At 44.4% G+C, this 25,884-nt stretch overlaps 3 protein-coding genes across 3 annotated transcripts; 1 reads left to right on the top strand and 2 right to left on the bottom strand.

Annotated features, from left to right (window-relative positions):
- Positions 1-2,439: 2,439 nt before the first annotated feature.
- LOC125178572 lies at positions 2,440-5,287 on the top strand. The gene is made up of 2 exons (XM_047882667.1): positions 2,440-4,866; positions 5,089-5,287. The coding sequence occupies exons 1-2, from the start codon at positions 2,440-2,442 to the stop codon at positions 5,275-5,277; spliced, it is 2,616 nt and encodes an 871-aa protein (XP_047738623.1). The 3' UTR covers positions 5,278-5,287.
- A 621-nt stretch (positions 5,288-5,908) lies between these two features.
- LOC108681673 lies at positions 5,909-15,934 on the bottom strand. The gene is made up of 7 exons (XM_018170725.2): positions 15,624-15,934; positions 13,405-15,402; positions 12,766-12,919; positions 11,835-12,384; positions 11,267-11,345; positions 10,443-10,577; positions 5,909-9,933 (listed from the first exon to the last, which is right to left on the bottom strand). Exons 1-7 carry the CDS (start codon positions 15,924-15,926, stop codon positions 6,952-6,954), a joined length of 6,201 nt encoding a protein of 2,066 aa, XP_018026214.1. The 5' UTR covers positions 15,927-15,934; the 3' UTR covers positions 5,909-6,951.
- A 245-nt stretch (positions 15,935-16,179) lies between these two features.
- LOC108681672 lies at positions 16,180-17,334 on the bottom strand. The gene is made up of 2 exons (XM_018170723.2): positions 16,532-17,334; positions 16,180-16,339 (listed from the first exon to the last, which is right to left on the bottom strand). The coding sequence occupies exons 1-2, from the start codon at positions 17,266-17,268 to the stop codon at positions 16,180-16,182; spliced, it is 897 nt and encodes a 298-aa protein (XP_018026212.1). The 5' UTR covers positions 17,269-17,334.
- Between the last annotated feature and the right edge of the window lie 8,550 nt (positions 17,335-25,884).

Below are 25,884 nucleotides of genomic sequence, written 5' to 3'. Positions count from 1 at the left end.
GCGTAGATGGTAGGAGTGTCCCCAGTGATGAGGTTGTAGTCAGGGTTGGGGAGGGTTGATGCCAACTTCTGTGTCACTTGTTGTGTGACCTGGCAACACCAAAAATTTGTTCGTCAAAAATTAGGTAAATTAAATGCAAAAATGTATCTCTGATCAATTCACTAAAATTAGGTATTTAACAAGAAACCAGCAAGGTTTCAACGTATATCAACACATACATTTGACGTGTATTCAAATCATCACATCAACGTTGACCATCACGTAGTAACGCTAAAACATCAGTCGCATCACGACTGCGATGTTGGCTGCTCAGAAAACATTCAAACGGTAGATGTTTCGATGACGAAAGAAAGATTTTTATACTTATTAAAGTTTATTAAGTTTTGTAGTCATTACAATTTGGACAAGGTTGCTGTTTTGGCTGCGTCTCTCTAGGTTACTTAGATTTCTCAAGTTATCCTATGTAACCCGGGCTTTAGACATCACCTGCAGGTATAGGTGACCAGAGTCACCCTAGACATCACCTGTAGGTCTAGGTGACCAGAGTCACCCTAGACATCACCTGTAGGTCTAGGTGACCAGAATGATACTGAACGCTGGTGGTGCTGATACAGAACGCTGGTGGTGCTGATACTGAACGCTGGTGATGCTTGTACAGAATGGTATAATCACTTCCACTGCTACAAAACATGACAGTTTTTTGTTTCCATAAAACAGCAAAAAGAAGTCATGTCGTCACAACTTCTGCTTGTTTACAACACTTCTCTTTAACTTCACTTCTTGTTGTTTCTTTGTTTGTCGGCCACAAATGTTATAAGCGATATTTAACACACTTTTACCTGTTCTATCCATCTGAAATTTTGCACACTTGCGTAAAGTTTGAGACAATGCTTGAATCAATTGACAGAATAAATATTTTAAATTTTTTTTTAATTTTCTGTATTTCAAAAAAATAGAAAAAAATATTTTATTTATATACATAAATAAAATTAGAAATTTATCACACGTGTTCAATATCGGAGACACTGGCCGCTTTAGAAGTGTTGTATTCAAAAAGTAATTATTAAAAGCATATCATCATTATTTATAATCTTCTTGTGCTTCTGTAACACGCACATTTAATTTAATAGTTAGGTAACGCTCATATTTGGGCATAGTCAATGCTAAGACATACACGGTTTGCATGGCTCAATGTTGTTGGTCTCACGTGTGAAGAAACACTTCAGTTTACCCTAAATATATAGTTTTTTTACGTTGATCACGCGTTTTCTATGAGAATTTAGGCGCTAACAATTACAATTATTTTGCTACGTTTATCGAACTAAATATTACATCCCATTTTCTACGAGTTTAGGATTTGGATTTGGGGCGTGGAGAATAAAAAGGGTATTCAGAAGTCAGGCCTTTGTTACATCGGTTATCTTGGAGGAGATTTTAGTGTATTATTGCTTCGTCCCATTTATTGCACTGCGGTATTTAAAATTCATATTAGATGTGGTATCTCCTAGGCCCCGAATAATAACTAGTGTCCCAATAGTCCTATCAAATTCTTATTGCTACAGTTATTGTTATTTTAGTATTGCTTGTTTCCTTACACCCCCCGGCCTCCATTCTCCCCATCCTCCTCCTCTCCCTCACTCTCCACGGCCCACGCACTCTCCAAATATCGCTTTTCACACTCAGTCATAGCAGCAGTCACCCCCGTTGACATACTCTCATACATCACACAGACTCATACATTCGCTCATACATCACACCATCACCCTCATCACTCTCATCCAGCATCACTCTCATCATGTCCAGTCTCTCCCTTTCATATGATCACGCTACATCATCAGATGCTCCACAGTTTCCCTCTCACCTCTCACACATAAAACAAATATAACATCTTCTTCCATTCCACCTCTACTGTCCCATTATGTCCCCACCTCTACTGCCCCATTATGTCCCCACCTCTATTGCCCAATTATGTCCTCACCTCTACTGTCCCTGTTACATCTGTACTGTCATCAGCCATTCTGTCCCTGTTACACCTGTACTGTCATCAGCCATTCTGTCCCTGTTACACCTGTACTGTCATCAGCCATTCTGTCCCTGTTACACCTGTACTGTCATCAGCCATTCGGTCCCTGTTACACCTGTACTGTCATCAGCCATTCCTCTCTTAATATATTATGCCCAGGTTAAGCCCATGGATGAACTAGTATAAGGTTGACTCACGAGAAGCTCATTTAAGCGGATGTAGTTTGTTGTTCGCTTGTGACGTCACTGTTAAAAACAGTTAAACAACAACCGTTTAGTTCCAGTAATTTATTAAAATTGAACACATGTAAAGAAACAACATATACCATCTATACAATAAATATTAAGTCTATTATTTGTTCGCTATTGTGATTGTATTCATATATAAAATTATCTTATCTTTTATCTTCCCCAGCCATGGACGTATCCCCGAGGGCGGGCAGCCCCCCGACGTCCCCCCGCCGCCCCAAGCCGCGGCCCTCAGGCGCCCCGCGGCGGCCGCCGTCCGCAGGCGCGGAAGTTCTGAGAAGCGAAGCGGACGATCCTCTGCACCAAGAAAAATACCACGAAAATGTCCCAAACTCTGATGAGTTTATTGATATTCTCGACACGAACCTTCGTTCCTTAGCCATAAATGAGTCACGCCGTCACGAAGTGAGTCATGCCGCCATAAGTGAGTCACGCCGTCACGAAGGCTACGACGAGTCACCAGTTACGCACTCAGCTGATGAGTCCTCAGGCGCAGGTTCAGGCGCTGATTATCAGTGGGAGACCGAGTCTTCAGAGGGACAAGTTTCCCCCCGAGGGAACAGCCCTTTAATATTCCGTGAGATTAACGAACACGATACACGTGGAGCTTGTGGTGACACGCACACGTGTCCTACGTGTCGTTACGATACTTCCTACCCGCACACACGTGCTCGTATCCTACGGTCCTACACACGAAGCTCGTATCCTATTGATCCTTGGGACTCTCGGACGGGCAGTGTTATGGCCGGCGCTCCTGTGGAGTATGGCTGCAGGAATGAAATAAATCCTGCACGGCAGGAGCAGCGGCAGGATCAACATTACTATCCTGATGTGGATATGTCGGATCTCGAAGGACATGTTGACCACATGGCGGACAATCCTGACCACAATCATGTGGCCGCGAGGCTGACCACGGGCGATATTAATAGTTCAACTCGTTGCATTGTTTGTTCATCAAATGCTGACGTCAACAACTGCATGGGCTGCAGATACGATGTGTGCATCCGGTGTCAGGACCGCCACAGCTGCTTGAACCCCAACCAAGTTACCGACGAATGTCCCGTGCATCGTCTGAAAATTACGAACGGCTTTTGTCGCAGTCACAACATTAAAGTTTGTACGGCATGCAGGCTGGACGGCATTGGCACTCATGTCTACTGCGACGTGCAAGACTTCCAACGAAACACGCACGAAATTATTAATTTCGTCAACGAATTCATCCAGGATGTCATCGATGAGGTCATGGAACTTAATCCCGAAATGCCTTTGGTCTTCTCGACGCCTCATCAGCAACGGCTGTTCCAAGCCCTGCCTTCCTCACAACTCCCTGCCGCAGTCACGTTCAATTGGAACTGTTATCTTCTTACAGTCAATAAGTTCCTCGTTAGCTTCTGCTCAGCTCCAATGAGCACATATAAACAGGAAATAGAAGCAATGTGGAACGCTCTGCTATATCTGGTCGCTGAGGAACAACCTGAAAAATTTGACGTGACTTTCGCAGACGGTAATTCAGAAGACGCCCCCGACGTAAGCCAGTGCCGTGTCGTAGGGCCTGGCAGCTGTAAGGCTGTTGCAGGAAGGGAAACTAAGTTCTTCCTGCATGTGAACAACCGGCATGGAAGTCCATGTAAGCCTGGGAGTTACCTTCTGAGTGTAAAGGCCTTCAGAGGCGCACAGTCTGACGAGGCTGTCGCAGTGTTCACCAACAGCTACGTTAACGGCACAGTTGTGATCAGCTATTGCTTCACTCAGTGTACCCCACACAGCATAAATGTTAGGATCAACGGCGTTATGCTGCCGGGAAGTCCGTTGGTCGTTCATGTCGAGCCGGCCGATGTCTTTGCTCAAGCTATAACCGCCATCACGAACATAAACTTCCCCATACTCCAACAACCCGGCGGGCTTTGCAGCGACGGGGAAGAGGTGATCTATATTACAGACACCAGGGCGGGAGACGTCAAGGTTCTGAACTCGATGTTCGACGTTCAGGGGATCATCTCGAAGCGCGGTAGCGGATTCGGGGAGTTGGATTCTCCTACCGGGATTGCGATCGACCGTCACGGGAACCTGGTGGTCTGTGACACGGGGAACAGACGACTACAGGTGTTCTCTGTCACGGGTTTCCCGATCCGAGAGTCGTCTGGAAATTTTCATGAAATCCAACCTGTCACCATTGCGGTGAACTCACAAAACACTTACGTGGTCGGTGACGCTTGTGGCCTTGTCTTCCTAATGTGTCCGGAGTTCAAGCAGATGACGCTTGTTTCCAACAATCGCGCGCCTGAATGCAGAATCGTGCAAGCACCGGCCGTCAAAACAGGTTTCGTGGATGAAATTTTCGTGGTTCAACCAAGTACTGGAGAAATGACCATCAAAAATTGCAGAACAGGGATCTTTGAGAAGTACTTCGCCCACCATCCACCTTCAACCGAAGAATCGCATGGACACGAAGCAACACACAACGACCAAGCTGTTCAAATATCCGACTTCTACATAGACAGCGCAGGGAACTTTGTCATGGCAGACGCGTTGAGTGGAGATATCAAAGTTTACAGCTACTCGGGGGTGCCCATAACCTCGTGGCGGTGCCCAGGGGTAAGTTGCAGAACAGGGAACTTAGAGAAGTACTTCGCCCACCATCCACCTTCAACCGAAGAATCGCATGGACACGAAGCAACACACAACGACCAAGTTGTTCAAATATCCGACTTCTACATAGACAGCGCAGGGAACTTTGTCATGGCAGACGCGTTGAGTGGAGACATCAAAGTTTACAGCTACTCGGGGGTGCCCATAATCTCGTGGCGGTGCCCAGGGGTGCCCCGGGGCATCACTGGGTACCCAGGCTTGCCCTTCCACTACATCGTCGCCGTGACGATGCTCTCGGGCATCACGTCTCTGGTTGTGTACGGCCCAGAACATGCGGAGACTCTGGCAGAGACGCCACAGAGACCCCAGATGGTCTTTGGAGTCCAGGCAAACTTTGTGGGCAGCGATGCAAGCTGATACAAGTGCAGTACATTGCATTGATGTTAATGTTATCTTAATTAAATATCCGTCGTTTTCAAGTCTCATTTCTCTTAATTAAAAAGCAGTTGTGCTGCGCTTATAGTTCTGATAATATATTTATCATTCAATCTTATTGTAACTTGAAGCAACTAAAGTAAATGAGTTCAACAGGCTTATTCGTTTAAGAATTTGGGCCTTAAAAGAAGTCTGGTATCCATTAAAAAATTAATAAATTGTCCATCTTACTTCAAGGTAAATCAAGTGTTAAATTACCCTCAGGAAAGAGCTTTTTTTGGCGTCAAATACAAATTCAGTTCATCTCGGTATTGCTTTTCATTGAGAAGTTCCTTTCTTCAGACATTGCTTCCACCATTACCATAACATAGGAATTTAATCCACAGGCAGTGAAAAAGTTGATGATGAACTTGCGTTTGCTTGATAATCAACAATTTCAATCTAGCCAATAGTGTGAATATTGAAATTCTAATGAGAATTCCAAATTAATCCTGTTGGTAGTTTTTTAATATGCACGTGAAAGTCTGTTTAAACGTTCTGAAATTGAAGAATACTTCAACATCTAAGCTAAAAACTAATATTAAATTAGAAATTGGGACGAAGAAAACGATTGTGAAACTTCTGAGGTTTTATGTACGTAAAATCTCGCACGTTTTAAAAATAGAAAAATTCATTTACAAGTAGACGTATAAACAGGATCGTAAACCGTACACATGAATAAAATACTGCTGGGCTATGAAGTAACTACGTTTATGATATGGGGCGTTCACAGTAAAAATTTTTGATAAATATAAAAAAATTGTGGTATTTTTTCGCTTCTATATTCTTAGTTTTGAAAAAATCCTTCAAATAATGGGTCATAAAAACGAAAAATGTACATTTCTTCTAAACACCGGGCAGGGGTTCCGTTCATAGACCGAAACACTGGGCAGGGGTTCCGTTCGTAGACCGAAACACGGGGCAGGGGTTCCGTTCGTAGACCGAAACAAGGGGCAGGGGTTCTGGTCGTAGAGCGAAACACGTGGCATGGGTTCTGTTTGTAGACCGAAACACGTGGCAGGGGTTCCGTTCATAGACCGAAACACGGGACAGGGTTCCGTTCATAGACCGAAACACGGGACAGGGTTCCGTTCGTAGACCGAAACCCCGGCAGGGGTCATGTTTTTGAACGGAACGAACCCTTCTGTCACAGGAGATATTTTTACCTTCATATTTCTAGGGGAAATTTAGAACTAAACTTGACTTTTCTCGAGGTATTCAAGACTTTGGTGCATGTTTCACTAACGACAAATGTTTGCTCGAGCCCTTACTTAAATTTCACAATAAATTCTAGACGCTCCACTGAAATTCTATTTACATAAACACTTTAATTGCATAAGTTCTTTGGTAATTAACATGAATAGGCGCTTCTTTGGTATTAAAAATAATCAATGAATTTTTTGGTACTTGACATGCATAGGTACATGTAGAGTAGGTAGTCTACGTGCTTTGGTACAGGAGGTGTGGTAGTTGACGAGCATGAGTACCTCTTTGGTAATCAACTTGGTAGATTAAATCTTTTGCAGTTGATATACATTGGTACCAGGCTTGGTAGTTGACCTGTTGGTCGTTAACATAGTCAATTCCTTGGTAGCTAACAAGCTCACAGATTCAGAATTAAATAAAAATAGCTGTCAAAAAAGCCAGAATAAACCCGATGGACGCTGAACTAGTGGTTGTGACAGAACCACTACCAACAGCGTTTCTTCCTATGGGTACGTTCGTAGAGTTGCTGTAGTCTCGGAAGTAGTTCTCGTAGTACCAGTCAACGTTGTCGCGCAAGGGTCCTTCTTTACTGTCTTTTTCTAAGGTGCCTTGCCTCACGACATCCTCCTGCAGAGGACCTGCCTTAGGCTCCTCATGTTCACTCAAAGGGTGTTGTTGCCGCAGCGCGATGTGAGGATCACCTATCTTGTCTAATCCTTGCGGTGGAGGTACAGCCATAGAAGGGCTGAGGGAGGGAACAAAATCTTCCCGAAATATAGTGTCGGGTCCTCCTCCACTGTACCTCGGAGGAGGAGACACTTTGTCCACTGAGCTAGAGAAAACATGACTCTGAGGAGCTTCTGGTACATCGTAATCTTCTCTATAGTCAACAAAGTCCTGTGGTTCTCGAGATCTAGTTGAACTAAAATCCGAATTGGAAAATGGATCGCCTGAAGGTTGAAAACTGGCAATCGGTTCTTCCAGAGTCTCCTGATAATCGTAGAACGAGTCCTGGTAAGGAGTTGTTGTTTGGGCGACGGGTGGATTTTCGGAAGCAGGAGGAGGTATTAGTCCACCAGCAGAGTTCAGAGGACCACTGCCGTATCGCAGCGCTTTCAATAACGCAATGTCGTCAATCGGATAGAGTGAATGGTCTCTAATTCGGTCAGCATCGAGACCGTAAGTACGTATGATTTTCTTTGGATCTTCATTCGTGATACCGAACGCATATCTCGTTACAGGACTGCTGGTATCCAAATCAGGACCTTCACCAAGGATGTTCACAGGCCCGAGATCCGGAGAAATCTGAACCAAGTGGTCATTTTCAGGTATTTGAGCAGCCGCATCGGCAGCCTGCAGGTGAAGTTGGTGTTTTTTCTCAGGCGAAGGCTTTCCATGCATGACCGATACTCCCAGCCCCAATTGTGGCTCTACAAAGTCATCCTGATCACCTAGCGATTCTGAGATCGGCACTGGAGTTGGTTCATTCCTGAACGTGCCGTAAACCGTGGGTGGTCGTTGGCTGAATGTCGTAGATGCGACGGAGTATTCCGTTGTATCGATGTGACTGTTCTCACGGCGAGGAGGTAATTGATCTAGAGGGAGAGGAGACTTAGTGCTGTCCACCGGCTCGAAGATCGGGTGTGACAACCCACTGGGATACGCCGGGTTTGGTAGAGTTGGCGAAGAAAATGAACTTTGTTCGTGTGTTGGTTCTGTTGCGATGCGGATACTCGGCGGGGGCCCTAAGCCAAGGGGAAGTTCTTCGTTGGTAAGATTATGAGGTAGCCTCAACGAGTCGTTGTGAGGAAACGGTACAGGAGTGTGAGGTCGGTCTAGCGCGTCACCATCTTCCAAGCCATAGAGGACGTCAAGAATGTCGTCAATACTGTGGGGTTTGTCATCGCTTATGCCAACTGGAAAAGAAGAAGCGCTCACATTTTTATATGAGTCGTTGATCTGCAGAATTTTCAGAGGCTTCTGAGGAATGCTGTCTACCAACTGAGACGACACGGTGGAGGCAGCGAACCCGGGCACATCAAGAGATGGGGTAGATCTGAGACGTAATGCTTGGTCATGGTCAGGGAAGAACACGGTCGTTGAGACGACGGTTGTAGAAGACTCCGTGCTGACTTCAGAAGTATCTGAGGAAAGTTTACCTTCAAACTCAGGTACAAACGGGACAACTTCTAGAGGGTTGTTCTCCATCAGATTCGTCGGGTCCAAGTAGGTAAGGATCTCAGAATTCTCATGTTGCTCATGCAGTCGGTTGGAGTTCCTGGTAACATTCGCAATTTTAGGAGGTACCAATCCAGGTATGTGCGGACCATGATTGAAAGGTGGTGGAATTTCTCTGATTGGATTGTCAGTACGAGGAGGTTGGTAGGGCATGAATTGGTCCAGTGGTTGGTAAAGTGACACCCCGGATAGCGGATTGATTACTTCTGGGGTTGACCACTGCGGTTGACTGCGGGTTTGTCCTTGAGTTCTTGTGTCTTCCTCTACGACTCTCGTAACGGACGCAAGACCAGGCCTGCTTTTAATAATGTGGGACGGTCGAGACCGCATGTTTGGTTGGTTACCCGCAAGTCCAGGTAGAAACGGGCGCCCAGCATTCATACCTGGTCCTACATTGACGACTGAAGGAAGAGGATGTTGCCGGGTGAGAGAAGGAGGTGTTGCCTTCCTTCGGTCATTCGCCTGTCTGTGAGGGAAACCTCCGTTAGATGGGAACGAAAACCCCGACTGAGCCCTACCATCAGATCGGGGAGGATCATCTGGAAATCGGAAATTATCAGGATTCGGTCCTTTGAGGAACCCAGAGTTTCTTGATCGATCTTCAGGGAATTTAATTATGGATTGCGAGGATCTTCCTTCCTCGGCAGTATGGAAAGAAATCGAAGGCGAAGCAAACGAATCCAGTGCAGAATTAGAAGAGTGCGAAACATTCAGGTCGTTAGGGTATATCTTTTTGGGATTCTCGAGACTCGGAACAAGTGGTTGCTGCAAATCAAACATAGGATTCAGTATAGTTCCGTTGGGCCCTTCGATCCAAAGTGGGGGTTTAGAATTCGAGTTTTTCCTTTCAACCCCTGAGGCAGCTACCCCAAACTTTGACGACAAAGGGTCCGGGGAAGCGATCCTTCCCACTGGTAACTTTGCCCAGTTCATACTGAGTCCAATGTTGGGAAGCTTAAGGTTGGAGATGCTGCCAATTGTTTGTAGGATTGACGGGAGTGAAGGAAGACCTGGGAAAAGTGATGATGACTCTTGAGGAGGATCGGGATCTGGGGAAGGATTGCCAGCGTAGATGGTAGGAGTGTCCCCAGTGATGAGGTTGTAGTCAGGGTTGGGGAGGGTTGATGCCAACTTCTGTGTCACTTGTTGTGTCACCTGGCAACACAAACAATTTGTCTGGCAACATGGCAACACAACAAATTTGTCTGGCGAAAATTATGTAAATTCGTTTCAGAAATTTATCGCTGATAAATTCATGAAAATTTGGTGAGTTACACCAAACCAGCATAATTTAAATAAATGTTGCCGTACATTCAGAATTTAAGGAATGATGATGAAAGAAAGATGTTTTTATATTTAAACTTATTAAAGTTTATCAAGTTTTGTGCTGTACTTTAGTCTAGTTACCCTGGCACTACAGCTTTGGACAAGGTTGCTGTTTTGGGTGCATCACTCTAGGCACTTAGATTTCTCAAGGTATCCAATGTCTTCTAGACCCTAGACGTCACCTGCAGGTCTAGGTGACTAGAGTCACCCTAGACGTCACCTGCAAGTCTAGGTGACCAGAGTCACCCTAGACGTCACCTGTAGGTCTAGCTAGGTGACCAGAGTCACCCTAGACATCACCTGTAGGTCTAGGTGACCAGAGTCACCCTAGACGTCACCTGCAGGTCTAGGTGACTAGGTGTGGAGGACATGATGATGTAGGTGGTGGTGAGGGGGGCGGCGGGGGGCGGGGTCACCGAGGGGGACAAGTGGGTCAGCAGGATGGGGTGGGTCAGGTCCAGGTACGATTCCCCCTGGGGCAATGCCCCCACTGGGGGTTAGTGAATAATTGATTATTATTGTAATTATTAATATAACATTAATTAAATATTATTAATAATTATTATTAATGTTACTGATAATGTAAGATTATATCGCATTAAAATTATCAATTAAATTTATCAATTTATCATTTATCAATTAAATTATATCGCATCATCAGCAAATGATATATATCAATATGGTAATTTAGGGTTATGGGCAATAGAGGGGAGGAGAGGTGGCAGCGAGAGGGAGAGGGGAGTGAGGGAGAAGGAGAAGATGGGGAGCAGGGAGAGAGAGAGGGGATAAAAGGAGGAGGGGGGGGCAGGGAAACGGTAGTGAGGGAGGAGGAGGGGATGAGAGGAAAAGAAAGGAGAGGGAAAAGGGAAATGGGTGGGGAAAAGTTGAGGGGAAAGCGAGGGTAACATCAACATCATTGCTTTATCTTAATACAAGGCACTGATGTTTGTCAAACGATTTTTTAAAATTATATATAAGATTTAACGAAGAAACAGTCATTACAATGACCTAATGCTAAGCGCTAGGATTAAATCCATCATATCATCAGCAAATGACATATAAAGACTGTATAGATAACTTGCATAACATGACATATGACATGTTTAATGTAGCATGATGCTGGGGAGGTGATATTGGGCGACATTCCCCCACATTCCCCCACCTGGGTGATGGGGAGGCCCGCGTACTGGGGAGGACCTGCGCACGTCGGCACCGCCGTCAGGGGGAGCTGCGCCAGCACCCTGTGGGGAGGAGGGGGGTGAGGGGAGGAAAAAAGGGGGAGATGGGGAGATGGAGAAGGAGAGAGGGGAAGAGGCGGGGAGGAAGTGGGAGAGTTGTATGGGGAGAAAAAAAAGAGGGGGAGGGAGGAGAGAAAACGGAGGGAGGAGAGGGGAGGAAGTGGTAGAGTTGTATCGGGAGAAGAGAGAAAGAGAGGGAGGGAGGAGGGGAAAGGGAGAGGAGAGAGAGGGGGATGATGAAAGGAGAGGGAAAGAAAAAGGGCAGATGAAGAAGATCGGAAGAGACATAAGGCAGGAATGCGGATTTCGATTATGTAGATTATGTATCAAACACCAAAAACTTTACTGATGACATCGATGCTCAGATAATTCGAGGAGAAACGTCGACTTATGAACAAATTTTGAGATAAAAAATATTGAACTTTTCCTGGTTTAAAATCAAAATTTTACGTTCAAAACACAATTTTCGAGATAAGGGAGAAGGTCCCGCACCTCTCGGAGGCGTAGGCCCTTGTCTCACGAGACCTCAGGGCATCGCGGGCCTCAAGGGTCATCCTGCTCCTCGTGGCCTCGGCTCTGGCCATTTTGGCCCAGTGGGCACCGCTGAGGCCAAACCTCTGCAGTGCCAAGAGCTGCAGCTTCGTCAGAGGAGACCTGTCCAGCAGGGCCGCTTCAAAGGCGGGACCAAGGCGGGTGTCGCCGCCTTCGGGGTGGGAGGAAGCGGAGCCAAGGCGAGCCGCGTTGACTTCGGAGTGGGAGGAGGCGGGGCCAAGGCGAGCATCACTGACTTCGGAGTGGGAGGAGGCGGGGCCAAGGCGAGCATCACTGACTTCGGAGTGGGAGGAGGCGGGGCCAAGGCGAGCATCACTGACTTCGGAGCGGGAGGAGGCGGAGCCAAGGCGAGCATTACTGACTTCGGAGCGGGATGAGGCGGGGTCAAGGCGAGCACCGCCCTCTCTAGACTCCAGCACCAGCCGTTCCTCCTCCCCTTGCATGTACTCCCGCAACCACGTCAGTTGACAATCGCAGCTGAAGGGGTTGTCTGGGGAGCGAAACTTTGTTAGGCAGGCCAGAACACGACGTAGTTAAGGCCAGTTGCCGTATTATCAAAAAATGCTCAAGTAGTTAACGCACCGGCAGATTTATCATCTGGGACTTGTGAGTTTGTCTTGAAAAGCCATCAGTGATTGGCTGGAGGTGTTACAAATTCTTAACTATTTTTCATAGCTCGGCCACAAGCCAGTACCGCGTAAAGCACGTGAGGCTGTACATTAAAAATATATCATACTTATTACTCCGATATATTATCATTACACCGTTTTTTTACCATTGCACCCTTATATTATCACTATTACTTCAGAGTATTATCATTACATCTCTATGTTATCTTCATTACACCTCAATGTAATCACTAGATGTCTACCGCTCATGTCGAGAAGGGAGAGACCCGTGATGGCGGAGCCCAGCGCCTGCAGGTGCAGCCGGCGCAGCTGGTTGCCGTTGAGAGTGAGGACCCGCAGACGGCGCTGCCGGACGAACGATCCCTCGGACAGGCGGCAGATGTCGTTGTTGTGCAGCTGAAAGAGATATGAGCAATTACAAGATTGGGCAACGATGGGCTTGAGATGTTGTAGTGTCGGGGGTCGTGACGTGTGGGGGGGTTGGGGTCAAAACAGGGAGCGGAACAGGGTGACTGGGGCTGGAACAGAGGGCGAAGAAGTCTGGGGTGTTGAAAGCGGAACAGAGGTCGTGACATCAGGAGGGGTTGGGGCGGAACAGAAGGGCTGCAGGCTGGGGTTTATGGCCTTGAGAGTCTAGGCGTTGGGGTAGGAATTGTGGGCTGGAAGTCTGAGGTGTCGGGGACGTAACAGGGAGCGGTAGGCCTGAGGTGTTTACCAAGAGGGCTGGAGGGCTGTATAATTACGCGGAAATGTGTGTTAATCTAGATAATAAATGATAAATAAATTAATGCTGGATACTCTTATGATAGTGACTGGTCATATGCCTGTTATTGCTTCCTAAGGTTGGAACACTCACCCATGAGGTATGCACGGCAACTCACCATGAGCACGGTAAGCCATTCGAGATTGGCAAAACTGTGATCGTCGATTTCGAGTATGAAATTCGAGCTGATGTCGAGGACGTCGAGAGCGGACAACCGCTCAAACATTTCGGTGGGAATGTCCTGGATGGCATTTTTGCTCAGGTTGAGGAACCTAAGGGAAGCCATGCCGTTAACGGAAGAATGTCCAATGAAAGAAATGAGGTTGTCTTGTAACTCAAGGCTCTGTAAGGAAGGCAGGTCTTTGAAGGCACCATCTTTCACCATCGTAATTTGATTGTTGTCCAACCTGAGTTCCTTGAGAGATATCAGTGATCCGAATGATCCTTGGTTCAACTCCACCAAGTTGTTGGAACTCAAGTCCAAAAGTACCAAAGACCGGAGGTCATCGAAGGTCCCCGGTTCAAACTGCTGGAGGCCGTTGTTGTCAAAATATAGAACGTTCAATGCTGGTAAGTTTTGGAAGGTCCCTTTAGCAAGTTTGTCAATGTAGTTGTGGCTTAAGAAGAGTCCTTGAAGAGAAGACAAACCAGTGAGGGTTTCATCAACAAGAGTGAGGGAGTTGTTGGTGAGGTCCAAGATCCGTAGACGCTTATTGTTCGAAAACGAACCTTGTTCTAATGTCGCCAAAAAGTTATGACTTATATTGAGCCGTTCCAGCAGCTTTAACGGAGCCAAAAGATCATGAGGCAAATTTTGTATGTAGTTGCTGCTTATGTCAAGATCGCGTACGACTGCCAAAGAAGCGAAGGATAGCTCAGATATTGCTTGAATGTGGTTTTTGGACAAGTCAAGAGTTTCGACGATTTTCAGGTTTGAAAAATCCCCGTCATGAATAGCGTTAAGTGCATTGCGACGCACGATCAGGGTTCTCAAAGAACCAAGCCGTTTCAAGGCAGCAGCTGGCAGGGCCTGGAGGATGTTGGTTGAGAGATCCAAGTACTTCAGAAGGGAAGTGTCGGTAAAGGCTGAGGGGTCCACGCGGCTGATACGGTTGTGGGAAGCCAGAAGATGTTCTAAAGATGACAAGCCACGTAGATATGTATCTTTGACCTCAGTTAGTTCGTTATAGCTGATGTCCAACGAGTACAGGTCCCTCAATCCTATGAATACTTCTTGAGGGAAGTCCGTTATCTTGTTGAAGGACATGTTTAGTGATTTTAGGGACGCTACTTCAAGGAATGCTCCTTTCTCAATGGAAGTAACCATATTGAAGGCGAGATCAAGAGATGTCAACTTTGGTAAACCGGCGAGAAACTGAGCACTGACATTCCCTAAGTCGTTATGGGAGATATCAAGTAGCAACAGCTTTGGCAGATTCCAGAGATTTGGAGTGGTTTGAATCCTGTTGTGACTGACATAAAGTTCTCTTAGGTTAGGCAAGTCACTAAACGTCTTCTTTTCGAGTTGCGTGATGTCGTTGGCACTCAGTTTCAAGACTTGCAGGTTTGGGTGTCCACTCCACGTCTGCGGAGCTCTGGCGTTCAAAGAGTTATCCTCCAAATCCAAAACCGCAAGCTTAGGCATAGTTCTCGTAAAGAACTTCAGCTCAGAAACATGGCTTATGTTGTTGGCAGATGCCAACAGACGCTCCAGCTTAGGACATTCATCCACGACATCCGCATGAATCTCCTGCAACAAATTTTTAGCGAGGTCAAGGGACTTTAATTTTGGTAGCTTGGAAAACGCCCCAGGGTCGATGCTCTCTAGTTTGTTGCCGGTGAGTTTGATGTCTTCTACGTTCTTCATGTCAACAAAAGTGCCTTTTTTGAGAACCTTAATGTTATTCTCACTCAAGTCCAAGGTTTTAAGAGAACGGATTTCTCTGCCTGCTAGAACCGCCATGGAGGCATCAGTCAATTTGTTGCCAGCAAGGTTGATGTGTTCTAATAGTTCCATAGTCCGGAAAGCCCGGGGGTGGATCCATTCGATGGCGTTGAAGGACATATTCAACTCCCGTAGGTGGACTAGTCCTTCCAGAGCACTTTCTGGTATCTCCTGCAACGGAGATACCAACTATTATTAAACTTTATTTTGGCAAACTAACGATACGTATAGTTTAAACCTGTCTCACAAATCAGTGGGTAATTCTAAAAAGTATGATACACCTACGGAAACATCAATCAATGTTTTAACTAAATCTCATCATGCCGGGCAAAGATTACAAAATTTGATGATTATGTACAAACACTCGAGGCTGAACCTGGAGACACACTAACCTTTATGAGGCATCGGGACACATGAACTTTCTTCATCTTGGTCATGAGTTTGAATGTAGCAGAAGATATGGACTGGACTCTGGCGCCGTCTATCTTGAGGTACTCGAGCTTGGAGTGGGCGTAAAGCCGCGGTATCTCGGTGACCTGGGTATCTTCCAGCACAAAGGTCTTGAGCTCGTGGAGATTATCAAGCGTGTCAAAGGGCAGCTCAGAGAGAAACGGCTCCGACAGGTAGAGGTGCTCCAGGGAAGACTGCAAGCCAGCGAAGGAGTTGCGGGATACGGAAGTCAGCGAGTTCCGCATAAGGAACAACTTCTTCACCTGTGGGGTTAAACGACTGGGTGGAATTTTATTATTAAAATGTTCAAAGCGGCTTCTCAACCTTGGTGGGTCAGGAGAAATGGTGATATTTTATTATTAAAATGTAAAAAAAACGTCTTGAACTTTGTGGGCCAGAGGCAGGGTGGAATTTCACGATTGGAATGTAAAAAACGTCTTATCTTTGTGAATCAGATTCCATGCCTGAATTTCATGCACACGCTGTCTGTCACTCTGCTCACACAAGGAACCGGACGCTTGCCTGCAGTGAGCCGAAAAGCCGAGGAGGAAGTGAACCGAGAGAGTTAGCAACGAGATGAAGCTCTGTGATGAGCAGAGTTGACCCCATGAGCCGAAGCAGAGCTCGCTGTAGCTCTGTGGCGTCCGCTCCCTCACACCTGACGACACTCTGGGGTTACTCGGGTGTCATTTTGGCGCTGTCTTAGTGTTATTTGTATTACTCTGATGCCACATAGATGCATTTTCACATTAAGCTGTTAAGGCTATTGTTACATTATCACACATTGTAATAAGGCATTACGCTAGTAAAACATGCCTAAATCCACACTACATCGCCTCAATCCACTCACATGATGTGTACTTCATCCCCTCGTAGGCGGCACCGACAAGGCAGCAGATCACCTGGACAAACTATGTCCTTCTGTCGGGACTGGGCTTTGTCCTCCCGGTCCGTGGACAGGTCTTTGTCCATCGAGAAGTATTCTATGTCCAACGAAAAGTGTGGTTCGTATGGTCCCCGTTTGTGGTTCCGGTGATTTACGCTGTGGATGCCGGGACGATCGTAAAATATGGACTTTTGGTAGGGTCGGAACCGGGTTTCTGGGGATAAACCCAAATCCGTCCCTATGTCCCCTTTGTCCACGAGGGCTTCATCCCCGACCACATGCGACCCGCTTTCTACGGCCAATTGGTCCAGAGGGACTAACCCGAGATCTCCCATATGGAAATAATTATTCATGAGGGATATCTCTTTGGGTCCATCGTGTCCAGGGTTGTTACCCCCGTTGTTACTTTCATGTCCAGGGTTGTTGCCCTCGAAAGATAACAACAAATCTGCTTGTTTTGAGATGGATGAGGGCGAACCTGGTGATACCTCCAAGTCCGACGGGGACGTTCGACCCCCTAAGGGGAGTTGCCCTCCAAGGGGATCGACATAAGTGAGAGGTTCTTGTGAATTACTCGCTATTTGTTCCAGGAAAAGGTTACGACGTTGGAAACCTAGAGGTTTTGGAGGATAGGCTCTTACTTGTAAATAAAAAAATCCTACTATGATGAAGGCTGCTATTGTGAACAGCCGTGAAGACATTTTCTGTATTTATTATCGTGATTTGTAACTATACTGTTACCAAGGTTCTTTGTCACCAATCAGTAACACTGTTTATGGTTATCAATACCTAGTTGCCAATAATTAATGAATAACGCTTATGGGTATTCCAATAGTTGTGAATAGTTTCCAGTTGTTATAAGTTACTATAATATAAGTTACTTCCAGTTCCAGGAAGTTATAACGGTAACTCTAGTATTTGTTATCGGTAAGAAAGTATTTTAATATTGAAGACAATTTTGGAAAAGTTGAAGATACTCTAGGCTGAAATTGATTATATAATCTTATGCAGGAAAACTATTAATATTTATATAAATCGTATGATTGTTTATTATTAAAGAATTTGTCACATGAAGAGACCGATAGATCGCTGCGGAGGTCAAATCACGGTTTCTGCGGGAGATATAAAAAAGGCATTACCGATATAATCGGACTAAACGACCGGACACTGGACCGATAATTGGACTAAACGACGGGACACTGGACCGATAATTGGACTAAACGACCGGACACTGGACCGATAATTGGACTAAACGACGGGACACTGGACCGATAATTGGACTAAACGAGGGGACACTGGACCGATAATTGGACTAAACGAGGGGACACTGGACCGATAATCGGACTAAACGAGGGGACACTGGACGGATAATAATTGGACTAAGCAATCAAGGGTTCACTGGGTCACTAATTAACCTAACCCATAAGTAACTAGTCCACTAGTCACCCCACTGCTCTAGTCTTCCCACAATGCCGGTACATGCACCGTTAATTGGTGCATTAATTGGTCCGTCATTATTAATTGGCTCTATCGGCCTTAATTGTCCAATCATTTGCAGGTTGCCGTCGTTACGTGTAACGGGACCGCGCGACGACAACACCGCATTGAGGTCCTAATGCTATTCCTACCAGAGTTGTGAACGCAGAGCAAACAACCTAAATTATATTATTAGCAAGTAATCATTAATTAAGAATCAATGATGAATGCTTTTTTGGTACAAATTTTTTCAACTAAATGCTTGGGTCTACCGGGTGGTTAAGATCGCAGCGAGTTGCGGGTTTGAAACCCAGCTAGCTGTGAAAATTATATTTGAAACTAGCAACAGACCAGAATGGAATATAATTGAAGCTAAGTATATATTATATTATTATAATGTATATTGAATAAAAAATAGATAATACCCTGCCCTATACCTATAACATTGATATATATTCTGGGAGCGGCCGTAGCACTGATACGCGCTATTGCCGGGCCAAACTGGGTCAGGATGACCCACACGAGGGCCAAATATGCATCGCTATTTGGACAAAGTCCCAGTCCTTTCTCGGCGTGTATATATAAGAATAATATTTTATATGCCAGCGCCATTTGACCTCCCGCAGCCGAGGTCACGCGTCAATGTCAAGTCGCTCGTTAGGGTCAGGGGTTATCTGCGTCGCGGTTAGGGGGTGTCGGGGTTAGGGATGGAGGTTGTCGGGGTTAGAGTCGGAGGTTGTCGGGGTTAGGGGCGTGTCGGGGTTAGGGCTGGGGGTTACTGGGATCAGGGTTGGGGGTTATTGCAGTTAGGGTTGGGGGATGACAAGGTTAGGGTTGGGTCTATCAGGGTTAGGGTTGAGGGTGGTTTGGGTAAGGGTTGAGTGTTGCTGGATCAGAGTTAGTGTTTGGTGGGGGTTAGGGTCAGGGGTTGTCGGCGATAGGATTAGGGGTTGAGGGTTGCCGGGGTTAATTAAGATAAGAAGTTATTGGGGTTAGGATTAGGGGCATGTGGGTTAGGTTAGGGATTATCATTGGGGTTGGTCGGACAATTGGGTTTTTGGGGTTAGGAATGAGAGATATCGCGCAAATTTTTTGGGGTTTATCAGGGTTAGACTCGGGGGTTCTCGGGGTTAGGGTTGGGGGTTCTCGGGGTTAGGGTTGGAGGTTCTTGGGGTTAGGGTTGGGGTTTTGCCGACAAGGAACAAGCGCCGTTGTTACGTCGCGACTTTCGTCGGCGGCGACGCGCGACGTTTGCACAACCGCGGCAACTCGAGCGTGATTTTTTTCAAGTTACACTTTCACGGAGCGTTGTTATCGTGACGTTGTTATCGCGGCGTTGTTATCGCGGCGTTGTTATCGTGGCGTTGTTATCGTGGCGTTGTTATCGCGGCGTTGTTATCGTGGCGTTGTTATCGTGGCGTTGTTATCGTGGCGTTGTTATCGTGGCGTTGTTATCGTGGCGTTGTTATCGTGGCGTTGTTATCGTGGCGTTGTTATCGTGGCGTTGTTATCGTGGCGTTGTTATCGTGGCGTTGTTATCGTGGCGTTGTTATCGTGGCGTTGTTATCGTGGCGTTGTTATCGTGGCGTTGTTATCGTGGCGTTGTTATCGTGGCGTTGTTATCGTGGCGTTGTTATCGTGGCGTTGTTATCGTGGCGTTGTTATCGTGGCGTTGTTATCGTGGCGTTGTTATCGTGGCGTTGTTATCGTGGCGTTGTTATCGTGGCGTTGTTATCGTGGCGTTGTTATCGTGGCGTTGTTATCGTGGCGTTGTTATCGTGGCGTTGTTATCGTGGCGTTGTTATCGTGGCGTTGTTATCGTGGCGTTGTTATCGTGGCGTTGTTATCGTGGCGTTGTTATCGTGGCGTTGTTATCGTGGCGTTGTTATCGTGGCGTTGTTATCGTGGCGTTGTTATCGTGGCGTTGTTATCGTGGCGTTGTTATCGTGGCGTTGTTATCGTGGCGTTGTTATCGTGGCGTTGNAGCGTAATGATTATGCAAAATGATCTTACTAAAACTTTGCGCAAGCACGATTTTAGCACATGTCACTGAAAGTTCTATCAAACGCTTATGGCTACATCGATCTGTCTGATTTTTGGTGGAGAGATGCAGAAAAACATAGGGAACAAATCCTGACCTTTCAAATTTTTTTAACTCGATTACTTTTCGAGTTACAGCCATTCAAAGTTGAGTATCGTTTTTCTGGGACACCCTGTATATCTGAGTATTTTCTTATTTATTCTAATAATCGTTAAGTTAAAATATGATGTAGAAACAGGGCGCTTTTAAAAAATAAGGAACGCGACTTGTTTTTTTTTAATCTTAGGTTCTGGAATCTCCGTATAATTTAGAATTAAAATCTTAAATAGCGTTTATGGTAATTATATGCCGCAATATATGTATATACTTAACTATACACGACTCGCTGAGTCCTACTTCATGCACATTCTGTGAAAGCAGCACGTTTTATCATCTTTATTCACATAACCTCTGCGCTCGGTTGTTAATGAGTGCGAAAAGTTCTATTTCAAGGTTCCAGAATAACGATTAAATTACTTTGCATTACAAGTAAATGCATAGTGAGAAAAACTTTCCTTTTCCAAAACTAACAGACATAAACAGAGAGTATATTTTCGATTTTCGTATATACTGTTCAATCAAACTAATTTTTGGCGATTTTGCCGGAGAACGAAATGGAAACAGCTTATTAGATGTGTTCAAAACTTAAAAACTACAAAATAAATGAACTTTCCCATGACATTGTGAGTCATGAAGCCTGACTGACGAGAGAGGATCCTTAGGGCGTGAAGGAAAGCACTCTTGTCTGTTCAACAGACCTGAACTTCATTCAATAAGGGAAATTACAGCACGCGAACTGTTCCTCATCATCGAAGTGGGGAGGTAGACACACATCCTACTTCTCGCGCCACGTGCCACAGCACACTGACTACCTAACTGCTCGCGAGGCGCGCGTCACAGGAGGAAAGCAGGCAACGCCCAACACCGCGTCCTCGAGCGCAAGATTTGTAAGACAATCTCGAGGGAATGTCTTTTTTTCTTCTTTCTTTCTTTCCTTCAGGAGCGAATGTCTTTTTTTTTTCTTCCTTCTTTTTTTTCTCTTCCTCTTGAGAATATATATTTTGTATTCCTTTCTCTCCGTCTTGCTGAACAGAATACGCGGTAGGTCGGTAAATAACCTATCGCTCATCGAAAACGTACAAAATATTTCCCGTCACAACTGCAAGACGTTGAGAAGCTATAATTATAATTTTCGTGGATTAATTTGTCCCACCTAAAGTTTTGTATTTTATTAATGGAGTCTATAATTATTGAACATATAATCATCACTCAATCTCTATTGTGGTGCAATGATAGATTTTAAAATTGATTGTTTACATAATTTTTTTAAATGAGTGGGGGAGAAGAGGAAGGAGGGAGGGGGAGGGGAAGAAGAGGGGGTGGGGCAGGATCCAGGTTAGGCCAACAACAAGCAAGGAAGCTCGTCATTATCACCGCATCTTCCGACGAGGCCGACACGCCCTTTAATTGTCGCTTCGTCATGACCGACATCGTCGGGTGACGTCTTGACGCGTCGTCGGGTGACGTCTTGACACATCGTCGGGTGACGTCTTGACACATCGTCGGGTGACGTCTTGACGCATCGTCGGGTGACGTCTTGACGCATCGTCGGGTGACGTCTTGACGCATCGTCGGGTGACGTCTTGACACATCGTCGAATCATACATCACTCAAAATAATTAATGGGTGATTTTGTACAAATAGTGACATTTGCGGCGCGTAGCACTGATACGTCCTTTTTCTGGACCAAACTGAATCAAGATGACCCACAAAATGCCAAAAGTGAATCGCTATTTGGACGAAGTTCTACTAATTTTTCTGAGCGCCACCATTAACGACCAGCTCTCCCTAAAATATTCAATGTATCATGTAAGTAGTGCACATAAATGTATAGCTTTTTTTTCAATATTCCAAATTTTAGAGAAATCTATAGGTTTATGTCCTCTTTGGGTCCCAATTTTTGTTATTTTTTTCTGTCGTTTATTTGTATCTGTTCAAATATTAATTATGATAATTCAGTATTCTACAGATTATGGTTTCAAAGATATTGTATTTATTCGAATGATTATAAATCATTAAGCCACGAGGCAGGTTATAAAGATGGGTTATAGTTACCCCTTCAGCACCTAATATTTTGGCGGATACGTTGCAACTATGTAAAGATTCTTGATATTTATTCATTGAAAAAATTTGAATATATAATATATAGAAATAATATTTTATATGCTTGTATTGTGCACCATTTGACTTCCGGCAGCCCTGGTCATAGCACAGCCTGAAATTAAAGGCGATATATTATAGATAAGGTGACGAGTAAGCTTCATACATACGAGGGGGGACCCCAAAAAAATTGGACTGAGTGTGTGTTGGCGATGTTTCTGTAGTGCCGCATTCTCACATGTCTACCTTATTTAGTGTGCCATTCTTAATTCATTGTGCCAGGAATCTCTGCTCAAGTAGGCTGTGTTCAATTCGGGCACAATTTTTTGACACCTTATTTTTATTTACGATGGCTGAATTTCGTAACCAACGAGCTGCCGTCAAATTTTGCTTTCTTCTGTGAAAAATTGGCACGAAAATTATAAACAGCCTACAATGATGATGCTATGGGGAGAACATAAGTTTCTGAATATTTTTCCCGCTTCGAAAAACAGAGGAAATATCAATTGATGCCTAACCTCGCTTAGGTCGTCCTTCCAATTAGGAAAATATTGAGAAAATTAAGGACCTGATCCCTGAAGATCAACGTAGAAGTATTTACAAACTTGCCGAACTGTTCCAAGTCTTTCGAAGATTTAAGATAAATGAATACATTTTTTTAATTAAAGAACCCTTCAAATATTTTGGATCAAACAAAAAAGACGCTAAGTTGACAGGCAACATTGACCTACTGAACTCAAAAGGGTTAACTCAAGATTGAGGTCATTCCCGGTTAACCCATGCGTGGGTTAAAGTTTACGTATTGAGCATTAAAACCCGTATTAAACTTTAACCCATAGGGGTAACTGAGCAGGCGTATACATACGAGTATGGAAGTACAAATCACTTATTTCGTGTCCAGGTTTAATATATTCAATAACAATAACGCTGTTATTTTGTTTCCAGTACAATATCTTTAATTTCAGTGTTATTTCGTGTCTAGGTTTCATATATTTAATAACAATAACGCTGTTATCTTGTTTCCAGTTCATTATCTTTAATTTCACTGTTATTTCAAGTCTAGGTTTAATATATTTAATAATAATAACGCTGTTATTTTGCTACCAGTTCAATATCTTTAAATTCAGTGTTATTTCGTGTCTAGGTTTAATATATTCAATAATAATAACGCAGTTACTTTGTTTCCAGTTCAATATCTTTAAATTCAGTGTTATTTCATGTCCAGGTTTAATATCTTACATGGGAAGTGAAGGTCAGGGGTACAAATGAATAACTTTCCCGATGACTTTATTTTCCTGCAGGTATAATATACACAACACTCGATATTTCCTTGTAGAGGTGAAATATTAAATAATACGGCAAACTATTAATACTTGCAAGTGATGATATTGACGGTCAGTAATAAGTTCAACTTGTAATGTATCGTACACAAATCGTGCGATATATAATGAAATAATATAATACATTCACACTAATTTCTTTTAATGTAAATAAAGACTAATGAAATTAATATTATAACGTAATGCGTATTTACAGGCTCCACTGTACATGAAAAATGCTGTATGATTATGAACGTATGCATAAAAAAATGTATAATGATATTCCTACCAGAACTCGCAGCAGTGGCGAGGTATAATGATATTCCTACCAGAACTAGCCGCAGTGGCAAGGTATAATGATATTCCTGTCAGAACTCGCCGCAGTGGCGAGGTACAATGATATTCCTACGAGAAGTCACTAATTAATGTCGTTTACATAGTCCCGTCCTCTACTATATCGCATACTATAATTTTACTATGAGATATAAATTTATATCTTTCATTCAAGATATTCTATTTATTTATCTTTCTATTTATTCTTTTATCTTTCTTCATAATTTGTATCTTTTGATTCATAAAGATATAAATTTATATCTCGTCTATGAACGCCGTTGTAATATCACATTAAAGCAAGTAAAATGATTATAAACGTTTAATGAAAGCACGTTTAGTGCACGTATTTGACACGTACGTCGTCTGGTATTACTTATCCATTGCTTATTATTCCATTTATTAATTTATCTGCAAGTAAACACGAGGGTCTAAGTTGACTTAGTCACAGCAGCGATTGCTTGTTAGACACAAGCTGTTACAGTAGGCATTAGGGCTCTGCAACCTGTAGGCTAAGTTACCTAAGCCAGCCCCAGACGTCACCTAAAACAGACAACTAAGCCAGCCCCCAGGTGTCACCTAAGCCAGACAACTAAGCCAGCCCCCAGGTGTCACCTAAGCCAGACAACTAAGCCAGCCCCCAGGTGTCACCTAAGCCAGATAACTAAGCCAGCCCCAGGTCCACCTAAGCCCCCTAAGCCAGACCACTAAGCCAGCCCCAGGTCCACCTAAGCCCCCTAAGCCAGACCACTAAGCCAGCCCCAGGTGTCACCTAAGCCAGACAACTAAGCCAGCCTCAGGTTCACCTAAGCCCCCTAAGCCAGACAACTAAGCCAGCCCCAGGACCATCAAGCCCCCTAAGCCAGCTTGCCCCTCTTCTTAGCGATAGCGTCCTCGACGGCGCGTAGCTGCAGCAGAAGTTCTTCTCTTCGCGTCGCTGTGCTGCCTTTCTTGCCTCCTACTCCTGCTCCTCCTACTACTCCTGCTGCAGCCACTCCCCCTACTCCTGCACCTGGTGCCACTCCTCCTACTACACCTACAGCCACTCCTACTCCTGCAGCTGCAGGAAGCTCCTGCACTCGAGCCACCTGCAATAAAAACAGAAGTTTTAGTGAATCAAAGTAAGATATTCATTCAGAAAACTGAAAAAATAACGTTTATTGCCCTATCTAATTGTGAGGCACAAAGCACTGATATGCCCAGGGTTACATGGGGGCAAAAATTGCTTTAGCATTTGGACAATTTTTTTTAAACATCATTTTTTGACTGCATACCGCATTTTGGACAAAACAAGACATTAATTTCTCTTAGTGCATCCCTCACCTTCCTAGGGATGATGTCGAGGGCTGGGGAGGCCTTCCTCTTGCCCAGGGCGCTGCCCCCCGTGTCGCTCTCCCCGCCTGGTGGGGAATGAGGTGTTAGTGAAGCTAGCATTCATATTCATCATTTAATGGGAACAAATTTAACATTATTCAACGATTACATTAAAAAAAGTAGATATCAAAAAAATAAATGATCACATTATCATTTAATAAGGCCAAATTTTTTGATAATGCTATCATTCACATATCAGTTCTTATCATTCAACAAGACGATGCATGTTAATATTTATCATCCACATAACTGATACCGTATCATTCACATTATTATATTATTATTATTACATCATCAGAGTTGAATGCACCAGAATATCAGAATAATAAAAATAAAATATAAACATTCTTAAATAACAAAATTTGAAATAATAAAAATTTGAAAAAAAAATTAATAGTGATGCTATTTATGCACTGATACGATAATTTTTGGTCCAAAAATGGGTTACTTCTTACCCATACAAGGACAAGAATGCATCACATTTTGGACAGAGTGCTTATTTCTTTGAGTGTATAGGAAAAAAATACGAGATATTTCCCAAATAAGGTCAAAAATGCACCACAATTTAAATAGAGTCC

Source organism: Hyalella azteca, unplaced genomic scaffold, assembly GCF_000764305.2.
Source record: "Hyalella azteca isolate HAZT.00-mixed unplaced genomic scaffold, Hazt_2.0.2 contig1459, whole genome shotgun sequence".
Lineage (NCBI taxonomy): Eukaryota > Metazoa > Arthropoda > Malacostraca > Amphipoda > Hyalellidae > Hyalella > Hyalella azteca.
The sequence above is the reverse complement of the archived record's forward strand: the minus strand, read 5'-3'. Positions and strand labels throughout refer to the sequence as shown.

Excerpts from the sequence above, each read along its gene's own strand:
- LOC125178572 (XM_047882667.1), top strand. The coding sequence starts at position 2,440 with ATGGACGTATCCCCGAGGGCGGGCAGCCCCCCGACGTCCCCCCGCCGC. Across the intron at positions 4,867-5,088 it reads CCTCGTGGCGGTGCCCAGGG|GTGCCCCGGGGCATCACTGG; the intron begins GTAAGTTGCAGA and ends CGGTGCCCAGGG.
- LOC108681673 (XM_018170725.2), bottom strand. The coding sequence starts at position 15,926 with ATGCGGAACTCGCTGACTTCCGTATCCCGCAACTCCTTCGCTGGCTTG. Across the intron at positions 12,385-12,765 it reads CTCCCTTCTCGACATGAGCG|ACAACCCCTTCAGCTGCGAT; the intron begins GTAGACATCTAG and ends TTCGCTCCCCAG. Across the intron at positions 9,934-10,442 it reads CTAGTCACCTAGACCTGCAG|GTGACACAACAAGTGACACA; the intron begins GTGACGTCTAGG and ends TTGTGTTGCCAG.
- LOC108681672 (XM_018170723.2), bottom strand. The coding sequence starts at position 17,268 with ATGTCTTCACGGCTGTTCACAATAGCAGCCTTCATCATAGTAGGATTT. Across the intron at positions 16,340-16,531 it reads GGGGATGAAGTACACATCAT|GTGTGAGGGAGCGGACGCCA; the intron begins GTGAGTGGATTG and ends GAGTGTCGTCAG.